Below are 24,337 nucleotides of genomic sequence, written 5' to 3' on the forward strand. Positions count from 1 at the left end.
GTGTCTATTGGATATTATTCAATTGCATCTTGAATGTACGATCGAAACATCCGGGAGTTCTACGTATGTTGACATGGCATTTTCCGCTTGCGTGACTACGTCAGTCACCGGCATACGCAAACATTCCGTGACGTGTTACGTACAGCCGAGACGTGTCTAGCTAGTCTCTGGCACGGAATGTTCGCCTTGGCCTCAGGTTGTATTTGCATTAGGCTTCTGTCCTTACTCTCCGTGTTTGTCTGCCCAAATTGACCGCGTGGCGCTTTTCTTGGATCATTTTCAGTTATTACTACCCTTTTTTCTGTTGAGCTACTCGTTCGGAAGGGCAGGACAGCTTGTAATGTTCAAGTGATGAGGCATGCGTTTTTTGCTGAAAAATTGAAACGAAAAGCAAAATCTATATCAAGTTTCGGCAGAAGTATTAATTGATGTATTTTGACAGTGAGCGTTAATCAATATACCTTAACTGATCCAAGAACCAGATTTTATTGATATGGTATGTTCCATATCAATGAGAAAGTTCTCCTTCGATTCAAGTGCTGTAGAACACTTTCTATATACCTCTTGGGCACTTATTAGGTTGTTACTTACCATACCAGATAGTCAGATACCAGTTTAGGATCTTGGTACCTTTATGTAATGAATTGCTTGAGGTGGGATGACTCCTCGTGTGCCAATGTATAATTTGTGGCAACGTCACCTTCAATTTTCAATGTGCAACCCCTATGGAATCTCGGTTTATTTTTCAAAATGAATACTGCGTGATAAGAGCTTTTCTGCATAGAATAATTAGGTGATTAATCAGGAAGTTCTGCGTGACGTTACCACCAATAATTCCACTCTGGTATGCAAGAAACCCTTATTATTGGCGAAAACGACCATTTTTTGTATAGTCAGGCCCGAGTGACAATCTGAACAATTTTGGAATACCTGGTTAGTGGTTAGTACCGGTAAGTCACAAGTAAGCCGATCATCTGAAAAGAAATCATCTTTACAAGACAAATTTGTCATAAGATGGTGCATTTTTGGTAGATCCGGCTGTTTGCCTGTATGGAACCGGTGACCTGTGCTCACACAATTCCCTGTGATCATCATACTTACGTTAACTTGGGGAAGGATCGCTCTGCACCTTTTATATTCTGGCAGAACGTATTTCGGGTCGCGGTTGTGTGCAGGGACGATACCCTGGCGGTTGGCGGATGCACATGCGACACATAAGATACTGGCAAATATAGCCTATAACATGTGTGTATAGGTAGTTTTACAGGATATACTCCTGATGAACATAGCAATGCTGTCAAAGCAAGACTTGCGAACAGAAGACATAAAATATTACTGTCAGTAACAGCTTAGCATTTGAACAACCTTAATTTTCAGCTGGTGTTAGATGTTAACTTGCTGACTAGTATGACATTGGTGTCCATGGCATGCACAATCCAAAACTTTTCGACTAATATTGCACTGTAAATAAAATGTAAATAAGTCGTCGGGCCACTGCAACTGCAATGAATTGATTTTGGCTCAAGTCAGCATTCGGCACACTCCAATTTTTCCCTAGCCTTTATGTGACTTTTTAGTGCACGATGGGTGGAGCCCCAGTATGGAATCGGTGTCCAAGGCACGCAGGATCACGCCGACTTGGTCGCCAGTTGCACGTGGTCACGCCGTCACGGGTCGTTGATTTCATTTAAAAAAATTGAAAAAAAATTGAAAAAAGGTCAATGTTCTCAGCCACCCCAAATGCTATATTCCAGTTAGTATGTGGTATATAATGTTTTGACCTAATCCTCAAGCCAGGATCTGTTGATTACCTGTCTGTTGGTAAAGTACTTGCACCTTACCAGTTGCTAACCGTTAGCATCTGATCTCCTGTGACTGGCTTAACACAGTCATTTCATTCATTTGAAGTCAGTAACCTTGCTTGTCACGCCGCAAAGTTGGCTCTGTCACGCGAAAAAAGCTTCTATCACGCAGGATTTATTTCAAAAAAAGGACGGAGATTCCAATCAGGGGTGGAGGTGAAGTATATACATTGAAATAGCACTGCAAAGTTTCGCCAACTATTGTGTTTATGGTCTGTCTATATAAAAATTCTGACAGAGTTCACCTGCATTTTGGAGAGCCCTCCGTAAAATAAGACGAGAGCTGTCACACTGTCCCTAAATTAAATCTGACACACGAGGAAACTCGTATCACGCGCAATTGATTGCAGAAAAGGTAGGCCTGGCTTGATTCGACCCCTTGATAGTCATTCTTGTGAAATGGCAATCTTCAATACCAAATTTAAACCATGCTGTTGAGAATAATTTGAATGTTTGCTGTGTGTATCAAAACTATGTAACGTTACAAAACAAATATATAAAAGCATTTTGATCCTGGTTTGTTAGCATCCTCAAATATCGTGAAATATGTGGCAAAGCATGTATATTGCAATTGAATGTAATGAAATGTAATCTAGGTTTATATCATTGGCAGCTAGTGTTTCGTAATATTGCTTTGTTTAAAATGGTATAACCTAAACACTTTAATACAGTAGGAAACTTATACTATTCAATGAGAAATTTGCTGGCATATCATATTGCTATATATATGGAGACCAAACGTTGTGCTTTCGTTTCAGCCACTGCATGTGGCTATCGACATCGCCACCAGTCGAGTATTTGGTTCTGTTTGCTGCCTATTATGACAACTTGCGCAAAAACGCTATTTATAGGCTCGTCAACTTGGTTCTTGTAATATATAATCCTATTGTTTCGTTTTGGTCATGAATACATTAATACTTTTGTTGAATTTTCTGGAATATAGATAGGGCACATGAATATATTTCGTGTCATGCAGGCTATGCTACTACATAGTAATTGACCTTTATCTAATTCTACATGATATGTTAGCCTTCCATTCCAAGTTGGTTTACTGCTGTTCATTCTTGAATTCAAGGTTTTATTTCAACATGTTTTACATGTATTTCAAATCTATTTCCATGTTTATTTTCTCTTTTTTTCTGCAAATTGGATCCTATGTTACTGAAGTTGAAGATGTTAGTTGTATTGAATTATATAAACGACAGCAAGCCTCATATAGCTGTATAAATGAAAGAGTGGCCTGTTTTTGAATGAAATGAAAATATTTTTGTTATTGTAATGAATGGATCGTAAAGAAGAGAAATACTGGAAATTGATAACTGAAAATTGCAAATTGATACACATTGAAAGCAAAAACTAAACAATGCTGATACGGTACCAGTTCATTCATTTCCATCGTTAATGATTGAAAGATTCAAGGCTATCTAATCTTTAAATATCGAGTCCAAGTACTGGCACTCAAGTTAGCATGTCCAAACTTGTATCAAAACCGTCACGTTTTGATTTCGATATATCGTGTCTCAAAAATTGAACGCCATTATGTTGAAGTTACATCCTGGTTATTGCCTCCTACATTATTCAAACTATGTAAAGATCCTGACCTATATTTTAGCCAACCTCTGTCATTTTCCATATTTCAGTTTGCTCAAGGCCAGCCTTTGTGTTTTGTTCTTTACACTTGACAGCAATCTTGTTTTGTTAGCTCGCGGGCTGTCAAGTTGGGATTATCAATTCGGATATCATTTGTCATTCTCAGACTAGACAATCTCTCTCGGTAGGCGTGAGATTTATTTTTGGTGATTCCTCTGTCTGAGTTGGGGAAGGAAGCACGTTTGCGGAGTATGATGGATTCCAGTTCCATGTCGTTGCTCGCTTTTGGCGGCGTCGTTGTAGTCGGTGCAGTCGTTATGTACCTCGTCTCTCTATTCAGGTATGGGGAACACTCTCATTTTTTCTGTCCCCGCGCTCACTCGACAGGATATCCTGACTTTGTTTCAGCATGAAAGAGACGAGCTTCGAAGACGTGCTGGAGGAGCAACGCAAGAAAAAGGCCAAGGAAGACAAAGAGAGGTCACTCCAAAATAAGCAGAAACGGGAACAGTACAAGAAAAAATTTGATCACAAGAAAAAGAAAAGTGAGAATATTTTTGGTGATTACTGCCATTATATTTCGGCACCCTCAATTCCAACCATATTGCGGTGTCTTAGTCTTTTCTATAAATTTGTTTCTTGAATATCCGCAGCCACGATAGGTAATGGAAAAGTGGAAAAGGCTGATAACGCCGTGCCGGTGGAGGACGAACAAGCTAAAGAAGTTGCTGATGTGGTGGACGCGCCTGCTCCGGAAGTGAAGAAACAGCCCAAAGCGAAAGCACCCAAAGCCCCCAAAAAACAGGAGGCTCCCGTGCAGCAGGCTGTCGAAGCGAAGAAAGACAGCCCGAAGCCGTCTCATCCTATAATCAAGCAGCCGGAAAAGGCGAAAGAGACGAAGCCGGCTAAAGCTGCAGCTGCGTTGGACGTCAAGGCCGAAGTAAAGGCCGAGAAGGCGAATTCGAGCCGTGTACGCACGGTGAGTTTAGCAGTTGATCTGTTTTCCATATTTTTCTTGTAGCTCCGTTTAGTGTCTGTGTTAGTACATTGGCTTCTATGACCCGTAGTGTCTTCTGCCCGCATAATGCTTACGACTCGAGTCTAGTGTTTATTCAGTGTTGTGAGTTTATTGAAAAAATTTCATTCAAATCAAATACTAGGTTGGCGTGCTTGCAATGCTGTGAATTAAAGAAGTAGTTTATTGCAGCTGTGCATTTACCACATTGTTGATTTGCTCTAATTTAAAGACAGTGGTTTTAAATAAGCTAAACCAGGTCGTATCTTGATTCCTGACTTCACCCCTTTTGAATACGGGATTGTGGTCAATGATCTAGCTAATGTTCCTTGGTAGACTGCAGTGTTTTCTTGATATTGACTATAATTAAAGCATCTTTGTGCAGTAGCGGAATTGGAAGTAACAAATTCGTTTATGATTTATATGTTATGTTTCATCCTGCGTAGAGTGTTGTTGAAACAATCTGTAGTCGCATAAATACTAGCAGGCATATATGCGATATTTTCAACTATTTCTTATTGTGATATCTGAAGGCGATTTCGGTTTTGCATGAAGTGTTGATGGGAATGCGGTTTCTATGTCATAAGCATATAATAACATCATATTACATCGGGTATCGGCCACATTGCCCGAAGGCTATGGAAATTACTCGTCTATTTGGTGCATTAATTCTGCATAAATTCTGTATAATGCTTTCGGTATAAACTGCATGATCCAGTCTATTAGAATTGAAACTGACCAGCGTTGACCTGAGTTATGGATTAGCCTCAGGAATGACATGTCTGCTTTCATTTTTAGCATTCTTGTTTATCTCCCTTTAAGGGCATTAATCATTCTCGCGTCATGGTAGAATCACCCGTGTCATACTATAGTAGTAGTGGTGGTGATATTTTTAAACAGCTGATCTTATTTTCAACTGGTCGTTCGAAACCTCAAGTATCATATTTCAAAAGATTTTTGTTCGGGAGCAAGAAACAATAATAATTGCGTCTAGTAAGTGATTGGGAATTTGTAATTGAAGAGAAATTCCTTTCTTGGCAGGACTTGCTATTGAAATCATGTTACTGATTGAAGGTTCCATTAAGCATACCCTCAACTTCCTGTTGCATATTTTTGCCAGCTGGCTGATTAATCTTTGCATGTAAGCGATTCTCAGTGTCTATATTTAGAATTTGAATTCCGTCAGAACTGATTTTGACGTTTGTCATCCGAATTAGTGTAGCCCTCATTTTAAAGGACGCCGGTTGAAGCCAGATAATTACAGTCGAAAAGTTACGAATTTCATTTTATTCAGGTCTCTTTCAATGATGATGTCCAGTCGAAGGACAGAAGTGACACGGAACTAGAGAAGGTAAAGAAAAAAAAGACAAAGGATCCCGAAGGTAAGCTAATGTGATGATAGTTCTCATGAAGATGTTTTTGGCTGTGAAGCGTCGGCAATGTTTTTTTATTCGAAGTGCCGTCGCCATTTTTCCGCTTTATACTGCTTCTTCCCAAAATCCAAAATCTCTCTCGGAAGCGTAGGCTATTATAGCCATTGCTCCATTTTATCGAAACGCCACTATAATTTATGACAGCCAAATTATGATACTTTAGTAGATACTTCAATATTTTTCGACTGAATCATTTGCTATATCACATCCAAATGCTCCTTTTTATTACATGATCGACTTACTATTCGTCTGCGATAAAATTCACTTTAGTTCATCTTTCTTCCGTTAGGGGCTCAACAAACGGCAACGTTGGCAATTTATTTTGGCAAATATACTTAATTGGATTTCATACTATGCAGTAACAATTGCGAGTGTTGAAAATCCTTCTTCAGACAATTTCCTATCATCTACTATGTGATTTTGGTCTATCGTCTGTCGAGTGTTTGTAGAAGTTTGACTTCACAGACCATTCTTCGTATTTTATGCCTTTGGTGGTGTTCTTTATCAAAGCAAATTCTGGTTTCAGTCGAGAATGAGATTGTCGGTAAGCTGAAGGATACTTCCTTGTCCGAACGTGACGTGCAAAACATTTTGACGATGGTGAGGCAGAAATATCGCATCGACGTCGGTGGTGGCTCTAAGGTATGGAAAGTAATTGAAGCAATCCCAAATCATTGATTATTGTGCGTTCTTACTGCTGTGAGTTTGACTTCGTTCCATCATGCTCGTTGTAATGGATGTTATTTACTTTTGTGGTGTAGGATATTTGCTTAAACTTATAACTATTAACTTGACTGTTAATAAATACTGTACGGGTCTTTGTTGTTTTGTTGGATTTCGTTTTCATTCACACTACGTAGCAACAGCCGCGAAGTCAATTGTCAGTCACAATCAAAGATAATAGTTCCGTATTGTCCAAATATTGACTGCTATCGCCCTATTAGTCGATGACAGAAACATGTCTTGTGATTTTGCTTGCAAGTCTTGATCTTTTCGCATCGAGAAATGTCGAGGGCCCAATTCCCACTGTTTGTATTTTGCAAACTGCTCGTGCAATTCTTGTCTGTTTTCACCTTATAAAACCATTCTCACTTGTTCAATTCCCGTGTGCCTGTAGATGAACTTGAACTTCCTGATTTTTGCATTGTCAACTGTAATAAATAATGTAATAAACTCTGCTTGTGATCAACCTTCACTATGGTCGTGCCTCGTGCCTCAATGCGGTTTTGCTCGAGTTACTTTTGTAATTAATGATACTCTTCCTGGGTATGGCACGTGTATCGACTCCATTGTTTAGTCCGTGATGGTATTTTTTGGGGAATTTGGACTGTGGTTATCGATGAGGAAATTCCTGGAATTTGAGAATGGCTGACTTGTTAAGTAGGAAACCACAGGACGTATCACTTCATGGGATATGAACTCTTAGCGAATACTTTGAACCTACTAAAGATGATAGCTAGACTAGTGATTACGTATCTGACGGCAATATAAAATTGGATTTAACTTTGGAAAATTCAAAGCCACTTGTACATTCAAACAACTTGAGTTTCGGAAGTGTGAACAATATAAATCCTGTTATAATTTGGCCTAAATGTTTCTCTTTGCTTATATTATCTTACCTGAATTCAAGGTTGTCTCTGATTGCGATTATTTGTAAACACTGTTCTGTTCGCCTGTGTTCTGTTGGGAGTCGTGTTTATTTGAACTACTTGTTTCTTACTTTTAGATCAAAGATCTTCATCAGCAATTGGAGGATTCACAAAAGCTAGTAACCCAACAGGAAGCCGACTTGAAGAATTATGTAAGCAGGTGCATGGGTGCGGAAGGAAAAATTGAAAAACTGAAGCAGGTAAGACTTTGAAAGCACTTTTGGGTCATGCGAGTTAACCTTCCTTTGCGTGCTGTAATTTTTGTTTGCAAGGGACATGATAGGAGGTGTTTTGTTATGACTCACTGTGTAGCGATGTTGGTATAGAAATAGCTTTGCAAGCGCCATACTCCTTCCTGACGACTAACATTATTTTTAGGTAAATGTTTTGAATGTGGCTGATGCCCAAAATATATGTCGGATATGTTCTGGATCTTGGCTGCTCTTTGAAAGGATTGATTTCCGCTAGACTAGCAATGAATTGACTCCGTCCCAGTAATTAGGTCTCCTTAATTGTGGAGCCATCGTACCGCATCATTGAAATCTTCCAATTTGGTACTTTTGTGAGCTAATTGTATGCCTTTTGTGACCATCATACGGCATATAACCGGGATCACTGTGACTGCGAATGTAATAAGATGTCTGAATATGTGCGTAGGCCTATTTGTGGAGCTTAAGTTGGTGTTTTAATATTGACCCGATCAATCTTGTTCTTTGGGGTTGTATATATAATCTCGCAGTCTGTTTGTTCTGCCTTAGGGGAAATATCAGTTTCATAGATAAATTTACATTGAACAGTTGCTCCTTATTTGTTTCGTTTCCTTTACTTCACTGTCAAGCATGTTCAGCGATAGCGCTTCATGACTTTATTTTTTAGATCAGTGCTCATGAAATGAAGTGATTTTTGTTGTGTGCGTAGCCTAAATTCTGTGCTGAATTTGTAAAACGCGAGTGAGGCAACAAACATGTACATATTATAACACGTTCAGCATTTTGCTGACCGTGCCATCCCGCGGCCGGCTCGTGCCGTATGAATTTCAAAGGTATTTGGTAATAGCTCATTTACTTTTGACGTGTTCTATTTCTTCGGCGTTGCATCCATGTACCCTATGGCATTTTCCGTTTTAAGCACCTCGCTATTTTCTATTTTGCCCGAAGGTTTAGTGTTGGTCTGATGTTTGATATCTTTTTTCGAGTGTGCTCGGAATACTTGAGTTCTTAATAACTGCGGATCTTAATCACCAGCGCCAACTTTCATATTCATTCACAAACGCCAATGTGACTTATTGACTTGGGCAACTGATCGGCTAAAGCTTGCAGTGTTCATTGCAAGTTATTTGGTGGTGTTAGAATTTACACAATTGCATGTGTGTTTGCACTCGATGCGGTAACCATAGAATATATTTACATAACCAAGCTTTATGCAATTCAAATCTTGGTGGCGTGCACTCTGGCTGACATCTGATATTGTAAGATTTTCGTCACTGGCTTTTGGATGTGATGAATTTACCAGGATCAGAATTACGTGAATTGTTCATTCTTTCGTCTGTCAACTGGATAGCATCAAATGGACTACTTGGTTTCTACCTACCCTTAGTCATGAATCTCATGCCTCCAACGTTTGCAAACAAACTTTTTATTTGTATGCCGACGCCGGGCCTTGCGAGCTCTTGTGTAATTTGTACCTGCCGCATGTTTTTTAGGAAATAATGGTCGAAAAGACGAAGGTTACCTCGCTGGAAAAGGCGGTGGAAGACGCAGAAAATCAGAAGAAGACCGAAGTTTCCGGTATGAAAAGTCACCACGCCGCCGAGATGAAGCAGATCCAGGAGAAAATCGCGAAGGCTAAAGATTACGAGGAGCTCAGTAAAAGTGTTGTCAACTTGAAGACGGAAAACGGAGTTTTACGAAATGAAGTACAGAAGAATGCACTTGCGTGAGTACATTCACGTTTGTGGCGATATGCGATTCTTGTAAAACATTTGTACATAATGCGATAGCCAAATGGATAGTTCTTTTTATACTACGACGAGGGGCCGTGTTAACCCTCCACCTGTATACAGCAAGCTGTAACCAATTACGCGGACATATGTATTAAATCCACTCATGCGCAATGTATTACGCATAGAGCCACCATTCAGAATGTATGGGCATTTGTTAAGATATATCACCAGGATATTTGCGATAAGATTAGACTAGACATAATATACATGAAAAAAGTGCACAATATGCCGGAGTACAATGCATATATAGCATTAGCAGTACATATTTTTATACATTACACAACAAAATATGTATTTTTTATGTAATATAGTATATACCATACGCATTATACGCACAGACATAAAGGGTTTGTACGGTAATATTCAACAACAGTACTCGTCTAGTAGATGTTAAGATTTTTTGTTACTGTGGCATGCTGGCAGCAGTGAATCTAATGCTTTGCCTGTTCTAAAACCCGAGCCTTCTTGCAGTATGTCGGAAAAGCAAAGGCTCGCCACGGACTTGAATCTTGCCAAGAGCCAGCTGCAAGAAGCCAACAAAAAATGTTCGGAGCTGGAGCAGAAACTGGAAAAATCCGACAGCGCCCAACAGAATCAGGTGATGACGGCATTCTCTGAATTTCTGTGTCGCATGCAAATCTAGCAAGGATAAGGTGTCGCGCTAGTTTCCCAGGCTAGAGATCGCGTAGCTCACAATGACAGTGTCGTTGACGGAATTTATGACTCTACATTTGCAATCGTAAAAGCTCCATACTGGGTTATAGTTACAATAAAAGTTTGTGACCGCTGTGTTACTTGTTGAACTGTTAGCTTTGGCTGTCTTTCATGTTTTGACTTTTATGGCGGTGGAAGAGTTTTTGTTGAGGTTAACGTGAATAATTAGTATCCAGTCAAGCGGTAATTTACTTGAATGTTTACGGTGCTCCCGTGCATTGATCTAACACAAGTTTGGCAAATATATAGGCCTACTTATGATTGGGGGAGAGGGTAAGAATCATAAGATTTGGTTTGTCTAGCAAATTTTTGTTTCCATGCATGTGGTGCAATGTCCATTAGTGGACGCAACTATCATACTTCGCTGTCATTCCAAACGCGTTGCTAACACTATTTTTTGTTGAGGATGTGAATTGATATAGTAGATAGATGTGATTGTTTATGTTCTGTAAGCTCCGGGATTTTCACCCCAACCCAGTAATCGCTTTTGTCGAAATAGATAAGTTGCGTACTCGTACAGCTCGCTGGTGGTGGTACTGGGTAGTCTTTTCCTACTTTTGGTTTGCATGCTCTGTAATCTGTCTGGCGTGTAGCGGCTGTTTGGTGACTGGCTTCTTTCCTGATGGTGCCATTAGGGTGAACAAGAGAAACAGTTCGCAGAGAAATTGCGACAGCAAGCTAGCCGAGTTCGCGAAATGGAACAGAATCGAGATGCGCTCGAGGCGGAACTGCGGAACGTGAAATCGATGCTTGACGTGACGCAGGTGGGCCGAGTGTCGAAGGTGGTAAACGATGTGTTAACCGGGTTCTATTGAACTGACGTTATAATGCAACGAGGCCGCGTCATCTCATTCATAAAATAGAAACGTTACTCATTCACGCATGCACGGTACGCCGTCGGTAACGTCAGTTTAATGTATTATTTGACACCGTCATCCTGATGTGTTGTTCATTCATCAAAAAGTCGACGATGCCAGCAACAGGAAACCAATTTGTTTGTATCGCTATATGTGACTTGGTGTGGGCATGCCCTGTAGACTACCATTTGAGGAATACGCGTTTCTTTGATGCATGCTGATATTCTGTCTCTGCGCGATTATTGATCCGTGTGTGTATTTTTCAAATCGGTAGACCGCGAAAACAGACTGTAAACACAGTCTGGCTTGTTACCTTGATCTAATTGGTGCGGAGAAAAGGGATTTTTGGTGTCCGGCTTGAAATTTTTTCTTGCTATACTCGAGCAAAGTTGTAGACGAACACACTGTTGTGAAGGTTTCGTTCTGCTGTTTTTGAATGTCTTCACGCGAACGTCGCTGTCTTCAGAGTAATTCGGCGAAGCTGCTTGATCAAGTGACATCTCTCAACGATGACGTCGAAGCGAAGGCCTCCGCGCAGAAAGCTCTCGAGCAGCGTTTGGAGGAAAGTAAAAAAGATATTGCAGATCGAGACTCCAAAATAAAAGTGAGTCACGAGGTTACGGTGCCATTGGCAATTTGTTGTGTCTGTGTTACCCTACAAGCAATGTTCCCTCCAAGCTGCGCAAATGCGCAGTGCTGACACGGACGGTGTCAGCGCACAGAACATCTAAGTTGTGCACAAAAAGTCCGAAGTGATGACCTTTTTTTAGTCTGCGCAGTAAGTTGGTGAGTGTGCGCAGACAAGTCAAAAATTAGAGGGAACATTGCCTACAAGCTGTGTGTCAAAGTTCATTTTCACCTCGAGTACACGCACTTCCAATCTGATTGACATCATAATTTGATTCATGCCAGGTTTATTTTGATGCGATAGAATTATCTTGGAGATTCTCGCACATTCTGTCGAGTTGATAGGCGATTCATGACTTTTTTCCCTGTATCAAGTCAGAATTCGGTATCAAACGCTGGTGCTGTAAATCATTAAATATTCGGTGGGCAATGTTCCCTCCAATTTTTGACGAGTCTGCGCACACTCACCAACTCACTGCGCAGAACCTCGTACAACAGTGCGTAACGACTAAAAAAAAAAGGTCATCGCTTCGGATTTTTTTGTGCGCAACTTGGGTTTTCTGTGCGCAGAGACTGTGTTAGAGGGAACATTGTTGGCGGACCTAATTGTGATTTGCCCACTTTACTGTTATTTCTACCTGTTTTCATGGACAGTGTGTCAGCTGTTGGATTTTTTAAACGACAAATTAATCTTTTAATGTAGGCGTTTCTGTCATTGCTTTTACGAGAGATTTCTTCTTAGCCTGCTGTGAACGTTCGATCCATTGTTTTGCAGAGTTTGAAGAAGAAAAATACCGACCTGTCCGCTCAGGTAAAGAATCTCGAGCAACAGATTGCGCAGTTAAATTCGCAAGTTGTTAAAATCGAACAGGTGTGTAAATAGAGTCGGTGTCGCTGACGCGTCGTCTGGCTAACGCCTAACTTATTTCGTTTTCCTATAGGAGACTAAAAATAAAAAGGCTGCAGACACGGAGGCGTGAGTTGATTTGTTCTGTTAATATCAAAGATTATCGACTCTTGTTAAACAGACCGTTGACCTTTGATTATGGTAGCTTTGTGTGGAGGAGGCCCTCAGTTCATAAAATTGCTGCTGTACTGTGGCAACTGTGGTGACATACTGGTATTGCCACCTGCTAGTGTAGAAAACACTGGGATGTGAAACTGTTTTCTCTAAAATCTCTGACCGCGCTAGACACTCGTCTGGCATTTTAAGATATGCAAATATTATGATAAGGAACAGATAATGGCTTAAGAAATTGATTCCCAGCTTAATCGTGCGGAACAGTACCGATTTGCTGATGTTTTGTATAGTGCCTTTTGTAAGCAAGATAGCCACACCGCATTGCCATTACCCCAATGAATTGAAAGTGATGTCCCTGGTTGGTTGTTTTTAATAAGTTGTATTGTCTTTTAACAATTTTTTTGATTTGCTGATCAAAAACAGGGCCGGTGACGCAAAGGTGAAAGACTTGCAAATAAATTTGGAAAAGGTAGAGAAAGAAAAATCGCGTTTGAACGACGAAGTCGAACGGTTGAAAAAGAAAAATAACGTAACCCTCGCTTTGTACGGACGTGTCTTGCCGCTCGTGTGACCGTCGGAGTCTTTTTTTGCAGGATTTAAGGGAACGTAGTTGGAACGTTATGGACAACCTTTCTCGTCTGCAAAAGGAATTGCCCGAAAAAGTTTCTTCGGCCAAGGTCAGCTTCGGTTGTCTCTGTGTAGTCTTGTAGCTTTGCGGTAGAATATTGTTGTGATAAGAACATAGTATCTGGTGCCATCTGTTTTCAGTGATTGTTTGTCTCGAAGCCATGTGGAGTTGTCCACGTAGGGTGCTGAAGTAACTTTATGCGGTCAGGAACTTGCTGACAAAAGAGATGAGCGATATAATATTTCCAACTCTGAATCCTGTTTGAGTTTGATATGAAAATCTAAATAAGAACATGCCGTAGTATATCATATGATGTCGAAAGCAATTCCATTAGTTCTCAAGCGATGAGAGAGTCAAATCTTTCTCCTATTCGTGTTCGAGGTCGAGATGCAGATCTTAATCCGATCATTATATTGTATCGTGGAATATCGAAATCTGGTGGTGTCGTTAGTTCTCAAGAGACGAACAAAATCAATATTTTCAAATGTGGATCCTGTTTGTATTTGAAGTGCGAATATAATCCAGAATTGGTTGTCTTGACGGAATCTTGTTCTTTCTATTAGTCCTGTGAAAATTGTTGCGCTGCAAATCCGGCTTGGATCCGGCCAAAATCTTAAATCCCAATCCGTGCTCGCATCTGGCCCGCACACAGCCCATGGTGAGGTGACTCGCGCCAAAGGCGATTTAGGGTCACACGTCTCGATATCCGTTCACACTATAAATTATTCATGTCTTCTTTAGTGAGACGGGAAAAATTTATTAATTGATTGGTGTCTGATCTGTAGTGCATTTCGAAATGAGATTAGCAAGCAGTTTTGCAGTTGCAAGCAGTTGTGGATTTATGCTTACTTTTAACTAGCTCGTACTTTGGTAGAAATTTATGCCGTTGGTTGTGCTTGGGTACCACTTTGAAGGCCTATGTTTCAAGTAGATAAGCGTCAAAAGCCTGGGTATCGATTGAGATCTTCCTTTTCAGGCGGAAGGCGAAACGCGACGCGCAAATTTAGAATCTTTCATCAAGCAATCATTAACGAAAACTTTTCCGTCAATTTCTATCACCGAAGAGGTAAGCGACGCGAGCGGTCCGTAGCTTGTCGGGGGCGGCCTTACCTTGGGTGTTTGTTTTAGAATTTTGAAGCCTGGGTGGACGCCTTTGTGAAGCGGGCGTCGGAAAGCTCACAGAACGTGCAATCGACGCAGAGTACGTCGTCGGAACTCGACGAAGCCAGGGAGCAAGTGCTTAAGGTGGGCTGCGTTTTACGAGTCTTGCGGTCATTCGATGGCAAACCTGCGGATTGGTGCATTTTTTGTCGCGCTTGTGACTTTTGTAGGTAGAATACCGTCGCGTAGTCAACTTCTGACTGGATAGTTGTGAAAAATTTTGTTCTTTAGCAAAGATATCCTTGTAAACCCATTTTTGTGACATGTGGTTTGCATTGTACTGAATAGGATGAACTAAACAACGTACTTTGCATTGCTATTGAGTAATATTTTCAAAAAGTAGACTTGGTCGAGAGACGCATACTACTTTTGGGAGTAGTTGGAGGTGCTTTTTCGTGACTAACCACTAACCGCGACACAACGAAAATATTTGGCTTCATTTCAATATGGATATTCCGTACAATTGCATATTGAAGCTCTGTACCTACAAGAAGCTCTTCGGAGTTGATATTGTAAAAATGAGTAGTTCTGCCTAAAAACGTTCTAGCAAAAGTGAAGGTAGTCTGAAAACGTAATCACTCGAGTAACGCTAGTATTCAAAACCCAGTATATGGGAGTAAGTGCAATAAACAAATTCACTTGCGAGTCGTCAATATTTTTGAGTGGCGCTAATTTTCGAAAAAACATGCCGACTCAGTCTCATAATTGACGTCATCTCTTCCCTCTTTTTTCGACTCTCAGCTACAGAGTAAACTGGACAGCTCGTCGGAAGAGACGTCGGCCCTCCAAACCAAGTTGCGCAATCTGGAGTCTTCCGTACAGAAATTACGCGACGACAACGGAGCCGTTGAAAAATCCAGGCAGCAGAGCGAGAGCGCAGCGTCTGCGGCCGCCGCCGAACGCGAGAAGTACAAGAGCGTCCTCACCTCAACGGTAACGTAATTGGCTTGGTTCAGAATCTAATCACTCGGACACTCGATATAGCGCAGCTCTACTGAGTGGTACGTTGATCTTTTGTAAACAGATTTTGTTGATTATTGTAGGAGGAAATGTTGCGTAATCTTCACGCCTCGGTCGAGGTCGAGGAGGGCGTTTGGAAGAAGAAAGTGGAAGAAGCCGGTGCCGAAGCCTCGAAAGCCAAGTTAGAGGCGGAGAGGCTGGAGAAAGCGGTCCAGGTAAAGCTTGCTTCATAGAGTGTGTCCGTGACCGATCCTGGAGTAACTGGATAGCTATTTATTGTTGTCTCTCGCTTACCTGTCTTTGAAAAGAAGCCTAAGTTTGTGAGATAGCCCTACCTCAACTCCGTGTTGTTTTTGTTGTATTCGATTTGTTTTGGTCAGACGAAAAACAGCTGTCTCCTCTCGCCTGGTATGATTCAACAATCTGAAAACTTTTGGACTGTCATATGACGAAAGATAGCATCTCGAACCGTGAAACATTCATTCCAACACGAATGTCGTTCCATTCAATTCATTCCACCATTCAAATTCAGCTTTGCAAGGCAGACACTGCCTGACATAAATTTTGAAAGTGTCCCAACATCCGCGATTGCCTGTTTGCCATTTCGCGATTGTCAACTTATGAAAATTCTGTTCTTATTTTTCAGGATTTGCAATCTCAAAAATCGAATATTCAGAACGATTTGAAGGAGTCGACACAGTTGAAGAAGCGTCTGGAAGAGGTAAGTCAGGATGGGGAACGATTATATGCTAGCCAAGTCAAAAGTGTGGATTGTAAACTCCTCAATGTGGAATGTTCGTGATGATGTGGTGTACATGAATATTGCAGTATACTTATTGTGTAGTTACAATAGTTGAGAAATAGGCTGTAGTAAAGTGATCTGGTGGTCATCAGGTCTGCTGATCTGTCGTCAAGAAAAAATAATGCGAAGATTCTTTCCCAGTCGATTTGTGCCACAGCGTTGTAAGTGATTTTCCCTCTATTTTGCAGATGACGGACGAAGTCTCTGAACTAAAGGCGCAGCTTGTGGCCGCAAAGGCCGCCGTATCCGACAGTCTTCGAGAGAGCGAAGAGGTGAGTGCGCAGAACTGGGCGTCTTTTCCGTTACCTGTTTGCAAACGGACAAAATCGTCGCGATTTTTCCACGGGCGGCTTTTTGCTCTGCGCGTCTGCCCGTCTCATCGATGCATGGCGTCACTGCGATCTTGCCCAACCCCCCATCGATTTTTTACTCATCTGCCATTATCCCGTTTACTTTATGCTGCATCTCGTTCTTATTTCGGAATCATTATCAACATCGAGAAGTGTTCCCAACGACTGTCACCGAGCCGTGTAAACTGGAAATATGTCAAAATGTATGGTGTTTTATCTGATCATCAACTGTGTTCTCCATAAAACTCTATAATATATTATAGTTTATAATTTGGTTGAGGGTAATGTTAGGTTAGGGTTGGAATTCCTACATGGCGTCAGCTGGGCCAGTCTCCTGTAAGGTTAATATTCATTATAATCCATTTGTTTTGAGTGAACACCATGTTTTTATTCGTTCTTTTAGCACTGTTGTTGATGAACATTTTGTTGTGTACTAATATCATATTATGTGGTAGATTTTTATTTTCGTGACTTGGTTTGCCTTAGACTTGAAGATTAGCGCAAGGGTCGCCAGGTTTGTAAGGAGCATTCTTAACCATTACTCCCAACCCTGAAGTATTCTAGCGTAGATATCTGTTTTCCGGGAAAAATGTACCAATATCGCATCCAATCATAAACATATAATCATATGTGTATCGAGTATTGCGAAGAACACAGTTGATGGTTGCGTGAAACACCATATATTTTGAAATTTTCACAGTAAACATTGCTTTTTGATGGTCATGTGGAACACTAGACCCCTTATTTTCTCCATCTCACCCTCGGATCTTGCCGTTTTCGCACGGGGCAGATCGAGTTGAACAGTGGCGATGAGGTGGCAGGACAGGACCAGCAGTGCTACGGCGCTGAGGCCATTTCGGTATCGGACCAGTCCGAGTCGCCGGTACAGGTTCAGTACCTCGGCGCGGACGCGATGTCGCCCGAACAGCATTCGGACCCGGAAGACTTTCTTGTAATCGAGCAGGTCGACGTCGACGAGGTATTGCGGTTTTGCCCGGTATCGGTTTTTGAGTTTGCTGTGTCATTCTCACGGAGATTGTTACTTTGATTAATTCTTCGACGGAATTGTTTTTTGCTATTGATAAATTGCGCACGCGCGGCTAAGTAACAGAGTCTTGACGAATGGGCGCCAGGTGACATCCACGTTACTAATTCTAGCGTTGCGTGCAACGATGTGATAACCACGTAGGTCGGTCCGTTTTCACTGCGAGAAGATGAGGTCCGTCCCCCCCGCCCGCCCTGCTTGCTGCGCGTTTGCCTGCTGCCTGTGTTTGCTATTCTCTTGTTTGCCGTTTGAGATGCGACAGAGGCTTAGCTGTTTTATTTTGATGTGTGAAATCCCGACCAATTTTTTCTACTTTTTGTATGCCAAAATCACAATGCAATGTGAACAAATCGGCCGAGTTGTGAAATCGATGATTTCTGACTTGATGTTAAGCTGAGGTCCCGGCCTCGGGGTCGTTGCGTTTTGGAAAATCCCCTTTCTGCATCTCATATACTCGAAGTTATTTGTCAGCGGCTACTTTTATGTTTTATTGCATGGCCTTTTCACGGTAGACTTGATTTGCACCGCATTTTGTTTAACGGATCTTCGCTCACAGTTGCATGTTTTTCCTTTTCCGCTAGCTTGCCGGGTCGCGAGTCGCCAATGGCCTCGAAGACGATTACGCGAAGCTCAAGGCAAGGACAATTTTTTGTGTTGTAGTCCCTCGTTTGGTTCTGCCTTTGTAACCGCGGCTGGGGAGTCACACAATTTCTAATCGACTCTTGTAAGATTCCGAAATGCAACTACCTACAATGGAAAATTGGTAGTCAGACCAAAAATATCCCCGACTCGAGACTCATCAGCCCCGGTTGCAATCGGTTTCTGCAGTAATTGCAAGTAATTTATGATTTGAGCGGTCTTACAATGTTTTGAATCTGTTCCTTTCTCACTGCATCTAATCAGCATGGTTTGCATCTTGACTCGCTATGAACTGTTGGTGTTCGCCTGTTACCACTGTATTTGTGCCACACTTTAGCAAACTTGCATTCACTCTGTGCACTGCACTTGTACGCCTCGTTTGTTGACTTTGCTCGCAAGTTATCACATGCGAGACGGTTTTCATTGAGAACGACTTGATACATTGATTATAATTATGCTGTAAGAAATGATTCGGCAAATGTGTCATGTCTAGTTGGTGAAAACTTTGAAATCGATAATTTTTGATTAGAATGTCACAGGCAACGTATTTCATATGGAACGATGGTGTTTCGGGTACACTTATGAGTTCCGTACATCTACATAGCCGTCAGAGGTGAAAGTAATACCCTAAATTTCTATACAATGACAACTACATGAGTAGAAATTTATGTTGAAACTTTGAAATTGATAGCGTGAAAGGCACTCTAGTTAGTAATTTTTAAAAGTAAAGGAGTTCAAGGGTGGTGGCTACTTTCTAAAATTGCGGGAGGCATCTTTGCGACTACCGGTAACGTAATATGACTAATGGTCGCTACAAATATTTGTGATCTTTGAAAATGTATGTGATAGCTATTTCACTTTAACATATAAATGTGATACCAGAACTACATTCTGCTTTTAAAAATCCAGATTGTATAAAGTGAGTTTTGCCTTGAATAACATAGATTGAGTTTGCTACTGACGGCCTCTACTTGCAATGTAAAAGAATAGGTACCGCGAAAATTGTTTTGTGTCAGAGAAATGTGCATGATTCTTCTGCCCGCATACTGCAGCTATTGACGTTTTATTGAGGTGAATGCGAGTTTGCTGAAACGTGGTCTTGCGCTGGACACCTGCGATAGGATTGGCGGTTATCGCGGTTGTAATGTTGTAGGAACGTCTGGAGAAGGAGAAAAGCTTGACCAAAAACCTCGGACAGGCCGCCACCAAGCTGCAAAGCGCGTTGAAGCAATCCCAACAGCAGTTGAAGGACGAAAAAGATAAGACCGCCGCTTTGGAGCAGAAGCTTGCCAACGGCGACGGCGAACAGGTAAGCCTCTTGTTTATTGTGGTGTTAGTGTGCGTTGTTTTACAAATCGATACTTGTTATAATGTAACTCGAACAATACTACTCCAGTGTCAAGTTTATTAAAATTACATCTTCCTAAGCCAAGTAACTACGTGTCCTTGGAACCAGACATAGATATCAATGTTTGATTTGAACTTTTATCATTGCAGAACTGACGCACCCTCCAGGTAGGAAACCTTGCTAGCTCGCAGTCTTTTGCAAGCGCTAACGTTAATAATCGACGTAACGCAATCACGCATCATTTGGCGCAATGGCGCATCACAGCTGTGTAGTTGCATATGTTCTTTTTAGCGGCATGGACCTTCTGTCAACATTTCTATTGGCACTTTCTCGCATGTAGTACTCTGTTCTGTTCAGTATCGTTCTGTGTAGATAGACGCTTCGTCAGAATGATGTGGTTAAGCGAAAGTGTTGTTTTCGACATCCTCCATCTGAAAAAGTAGCCATCGTTGGCGGTCAAGTAGAATGTAAAGTTGTTAATTTTGGCCCAAGTACAAATGGAAGTGGCGAAGTAGCGAGGATATGTCAAAACCATTTCAATTGGCATTGGAAAATGACGGTGGGAAAAGTGAATCACAGCATAATCTCTGTAATTTCGATTCTTCGTTTTCAATCATCTCTACCCCTGCAACCCTCTACAATTCTTCATCATTATTCTTACCTCTTCATGTATTGCATAACAATTTGACTGCAATTACTGAAATTTTAAATATTCAATTCTATCTCGCCATTTACCTGGCGGGGCAGGTTGCTCCCCGGATTGTGTGTTTATTTACCGGTTTTACGGTGAATAAAGAAAGAAATAATATAGGAATAATTTATGGAGTGCAGAATATATCAATGCTGTACATCAGCGGTTCTCAACCTTTTTGTCTTCGCGGACCCATTTTGGACCGCCACGGACCACCGCCGACCCAAAAAGTGTTCTTTCAAATCCAACCACATTATCGTGCACTCTTCATCTGTCTGGTCCAAATATTAGCAGTAGCCATATTAACAGCAACAAAATATCCTTTCTTGAAAATAGCATCATACTATTTGTGTAGAAATGGGGTAGACTTTTGTTAGTTCAAAGCGAATTGTGTATAGCTGCATTTCTTGAAATATGTGATCGTGTCTTGAAAATCTGCGTCTTCGATTTGACATGAAGGATTGTCGAAAATATATTTCGGTGGCGAATGTAATAATAACGTGTAACGCTTCCGATGTCACCTTTGTGAATGATCGAAACGTATATGGCACCAAAATTGAGAAACAGAATTTTTGATTCACCAAGTTCACATCACTAAGTTATTCTGGAATATTGGTTACATATAGCAGAGGAGAAATAGGACTTTGGCAAACATTTTTCACTCACCCCGCTTGACCTCACTGACTTACCTTTTTATTTTTCAGCTAACCCCAACAAAAAACAGCAATATGTTTGTATGAATAGGCTATTGGCAATTTGCACACTATGATATTTCGTCTCAGACGGCCATTCTGTTGATGTTAGTCGTGAAGTTTTAGCAGCTTTGAAGCGAAACTGCATTGTGATTTTCCTAATTCAAAGAAATGCAACTTAGGTTATCAACCATTTTGCGATTTTAGAGATTTCGCGGACCTCCGGTTGTGAACCACTGCTGTATATCATCCCTACACTATCGCACGGTACATACAGCCACTTAAATATTAAAAGTATTTGGATATTTCTAATAGACTGAGTATAATACTCGAGTACGTATCAAAAGTATATTTTGTCATGGGCTTGCTTACGTTACGGAGTTACTCGAGGTGTCTACTATTTATATTTGCGACTAACACAAAGTGATGAATGACCTTACAAACAGGTTAAATTCTTGAAAATTGATTTAGTTAACGTCGTGCAGACAAGGTCTATATGCCTAGTTATAATGACAAGTCCAGTCGCAAAGTGGATGCAAGCATTCCACAAAACTAATTGCGTGGCAACTTATATTTAAATAATGATATGAACATTTTTCTTGAAAAGTTTTTGTGTCAGTAATTCTAATTGAATGAATGCAGTATAATGAAAATTTTCAGGTCCTTTTGGAGGGAGACGCGCAGCAATCGTCTGAACATGCCACCGGGGACGGGACGAGCGTCTGATTTCGTGTCACGGAACTTTTCGAGAGTACAATTTGTTAGTATAATCGGCCTGCGCCACCCTGCGACCTTCCTCCTAGTACGGGGGAGGCGTGTCTCCGACGATTGCGTTTCTGACGTTGCGTGTGTCATATTACGCTCCCCTGCAAAAATTTATATAGAAAGCTGTTCTTCCGCATTTTCTCTCTCTGGGAGAAAAGATACTACCAAATATTCTTTATTTCCGAAAATTCCTGTATATTCGCGAGGTGTTTTGCGGCCTCCTTGATTTCTCATTTGATTCCACGAATTATTGATTGAGATAATTTTTCGAGATAAGTCGATAGCTCTCGCCTAAAGGAATATTTTCCTTGTTTCAAATCGACTTCGCTTTCCGCTTGCCTACTTTTTTGACGTTCCCTACCGCTTGAGGTCGGGGGAGGGTTAAGCCATCGTTGTAACAACTTGCTCTTAATTTGAATCGTCAAGAAATCGGTCTGATTGAATACAGCGGTGTGGTATTATTTTCAACGCCGCATTGCTTGGCCACCGACCAAACCCTCCCCCGCCCGTTGTCCTGATTTTGTCGCGACGATTTTCACAGCGCTGCCTTGGGCCTTTGCAATATACCTGGATAATATGACCAATCGCAGTAGTTAGGATGTGGTTACTTTTCATTTGTTTTCGAAATAGCCGTAATACGCAAGGCTGGTGATTGTGGATTATTGCAATATATAGTTTTACAAGTCCGTCGACGTGGTAGATTCCGGTTGGTTTGTTTCACTCCCTAGATGCCAGCCGTACATTACGTATGCATTCATAACTGGTCGCTAACACGATTTCTTCTGAAATGGACCTATGTCTCGTGTTACTGCCCATATTTAATCTACTGGCGTGGAATGCTGTGCTTACAAGAGTTTTTTCAAAAAATCCCCAATGCCTATTCATAGTAAAATGCTACGTTCATATGGTATTGTGTAATGCTTTCAGTTAAGTGACTGATTTCAGCTCTGTTGACCAGTCTAGTATATTGCAACCGTGAATAGTATTGAAAAGAATTTATCGGTGCACCTGTTCGCCGTAGTATTTGGAAGTATAAAGTATAGAAGTGTAAAGTATAGACTGTTGCATCCATCTTTTGTGGTGTCGGCTGGATGGATTAATGGGAATGCCGCCATGTTGACGAAAATCTGTTCACGTTACTAAAGCCATACCTAGGTTTAGCTAGATTGGTTCGGTGGTGCCTGGTACTGACCAAAATAGTCGCAGGATTTCACCATCTCGTGCTATGTATAGAATTTACTTGGCAACACTTGAGCCGCTCGGCAATGTTGTTGAATGTATACTATTGCACAGTGCCTTGAATTATACGTCATTGGAATCAGTTGTAATATTTCGATTTGATAATGCAGAATCAATTGAACTAACAAAAATTAATCGGATCTCCGAATTGGTGTTGTAATTCCGTGGTTTTGTCCTCGATACTTATTCCGGAATGCAAACAGTTCAAATATGGCAATATAATGTCCATTACTGCCTTTTCATATGGGTGAACGTAATAATTTTGAATATATATCCTGGTGCTTGAGTGGATGTCGATCACTGCATTCTGTGATTCTTAGCGGCGTTCTTTCTCTGTAAATTTTCAGTAGTGTTACGAAATTATCTATGTTCAATCTGGTCTTAAGGGTGTTGGCTAACGGTTGGAGTGTAACCTTAAAAAGTGCGGTGAGTCGTAGGAGTCTGTCTAGCTTGTTTGTGAAAAGTGCATTCCTCGTAACGTAGCCATATCGATGCCGTCTCGTGCTAAATTAGAATATTTATATCCTCTTTCTTTCTAATTATTCTTTCGATGACCTATGCTTTCTCGTTGGAATTTATCGACCGTTGTCGGAAGGCTGATACTTTACTATCACGTATATAGAAATTGCGATAGAGTATATGAAGATATAGGTTAGCTTACGAATGGGATATACCGTATCCAATCCATGACGCTTTGCTGTTGCTGCTTTATTACGCCCCGTAATTCGGTCGTCCATGCTTCCACACGCTTTCCGATATAATTTCATATCAAATCGATCTCATATTTTTAAGACGAATCGACAAGTTTCTTTTTACATGATTTTTGTGTGGATTTTTATTGCGCCGAACCCCGCCGTGCCAGATCTGCCGCAGGCACATCGCCGGTTATTGTGCCCTGCGTCGATTGAAAATGTAGCGTTCTCTTTTCGTTGGAATGTTTTTGCGATGGAACAAGTGTGGAATGAAGCGTTTCTCACCGTTAGGTAGTCTGTCCCGTGTTATGTAATGTGATAACATTAGCAAATCTTGTATATTCTGTAATATATAAATTTCTTTCGCTTAACAGACTAACAGGGTATATATAATAGCATGAAAATTTTGAACAGATCAGTTAACGTACTACTTACGCCACTAAAACGAATGCCCATTTTATCGGGGCTAATTTTCCGAGCGCTGTCCGCTCTTGCGTGAGACGTCTGTCATGTTTCTGTTCATTTGTGAAAATAAAACTGTTAGGGGCGAAATGA

General features: G+C 41.1%; 1 protein-coding gene across 7 annotated transcripts; it reads left to right on the forward strand.

Moving 5' to 3' along the window:
- Positions 1-3,579: 3,579 nt before the first annotated feature.
- Positions 3,580-24,337, forward strand: LOC145454848 (uncharacterized). 7 transcript variants are annotated; one of them, XM_080332843.1, is made up of 25 exons: positions 3,586-3,792; positions 3,861-3,997; positions 4,106-4,431; positions 5,762-5,849; positions 6,427-6,542; positions 7,627-7,749; positions 9,252-9,484; positions 10,023-10,149; positions 10,901-11,029; positions 11,589-11,726; positions 12,525-12,620; positions 12,691-12,725; positions 13,194-13,299; positions 13,364-13,447; positions 14,375-14,464; positions 14,527-14,643; positions 15,301-15,492; positions 15,603-15,734; positions 16,166-16,240; positions 16,510-16,593; positions 17,462-17,650; positions 18,298-18,351; positions 19,509-19,664; positions 19,853-19,870; positions 21,747-24,337. In XM_080332843.1, the coding sequence occupies exons 1-24, from the start codon at positions 3,704-3,706 to the stop codon at positions 19,856-19,858; spliced, it is 2,922 nt and encodes a 973-aa protein (XP_080188969.1). In that variant the 5' UTR covers positions 3,586-3,703; the 3' UTR covers positions 19,859-19,870; positions 21,747-24,337. The 7 variants fall into 7 exon arrangements, with proteins under 7 accessions (XP_080188970.1, XP_080188969.1, XP_080188966.1 ...); XM_080332840.1 differs by lacking the exon at positions 19,853-19,870 and having other exon boundaries at positions 21,729-24,337; XM_080332841.1 differs by lacking the exon at positions 19,853-19,870.

The sequence above is a fragment of the Botryllus schlosseri genome, chromosome 13, assembly GCF_051294905.1.
Source record: "Botryllus schlosseri isolate E-star chromosome 13, Bs_hap1, whole genome shotgun sequence".
In the NCBI taxonomy this organism is placed as follows: Eukaryota; Metazoa; Chordata; class Ascidiacea; order Stolidobranchia; family Styelidae; genus Botryllus; species Botryllus schlosseri.

Coding starts and splice junctions, on each gene's coding strand:
- LOC145454848 (XM_080332840.1), top strand. CDS start 3,704: ATGATGGATTCCAGTTCCATGTCGTTGCTCGCTTTTGGCGGCGTCGTT. Junction 17,651..18,297: donor AGCAGGTCGACGTCGACGAG/GTATTGCGGTTT, acceptor CTTTTCCGCTAG/CTTGCCGGGTCGCGAGTCGC. Junction 19,665..21,728: donor CCAACGGCGACGGCGAACAG/GTAAGCCTCTTG, acceptor GAATGAATGCAG/TATAATGAAAATTTTCAGGT.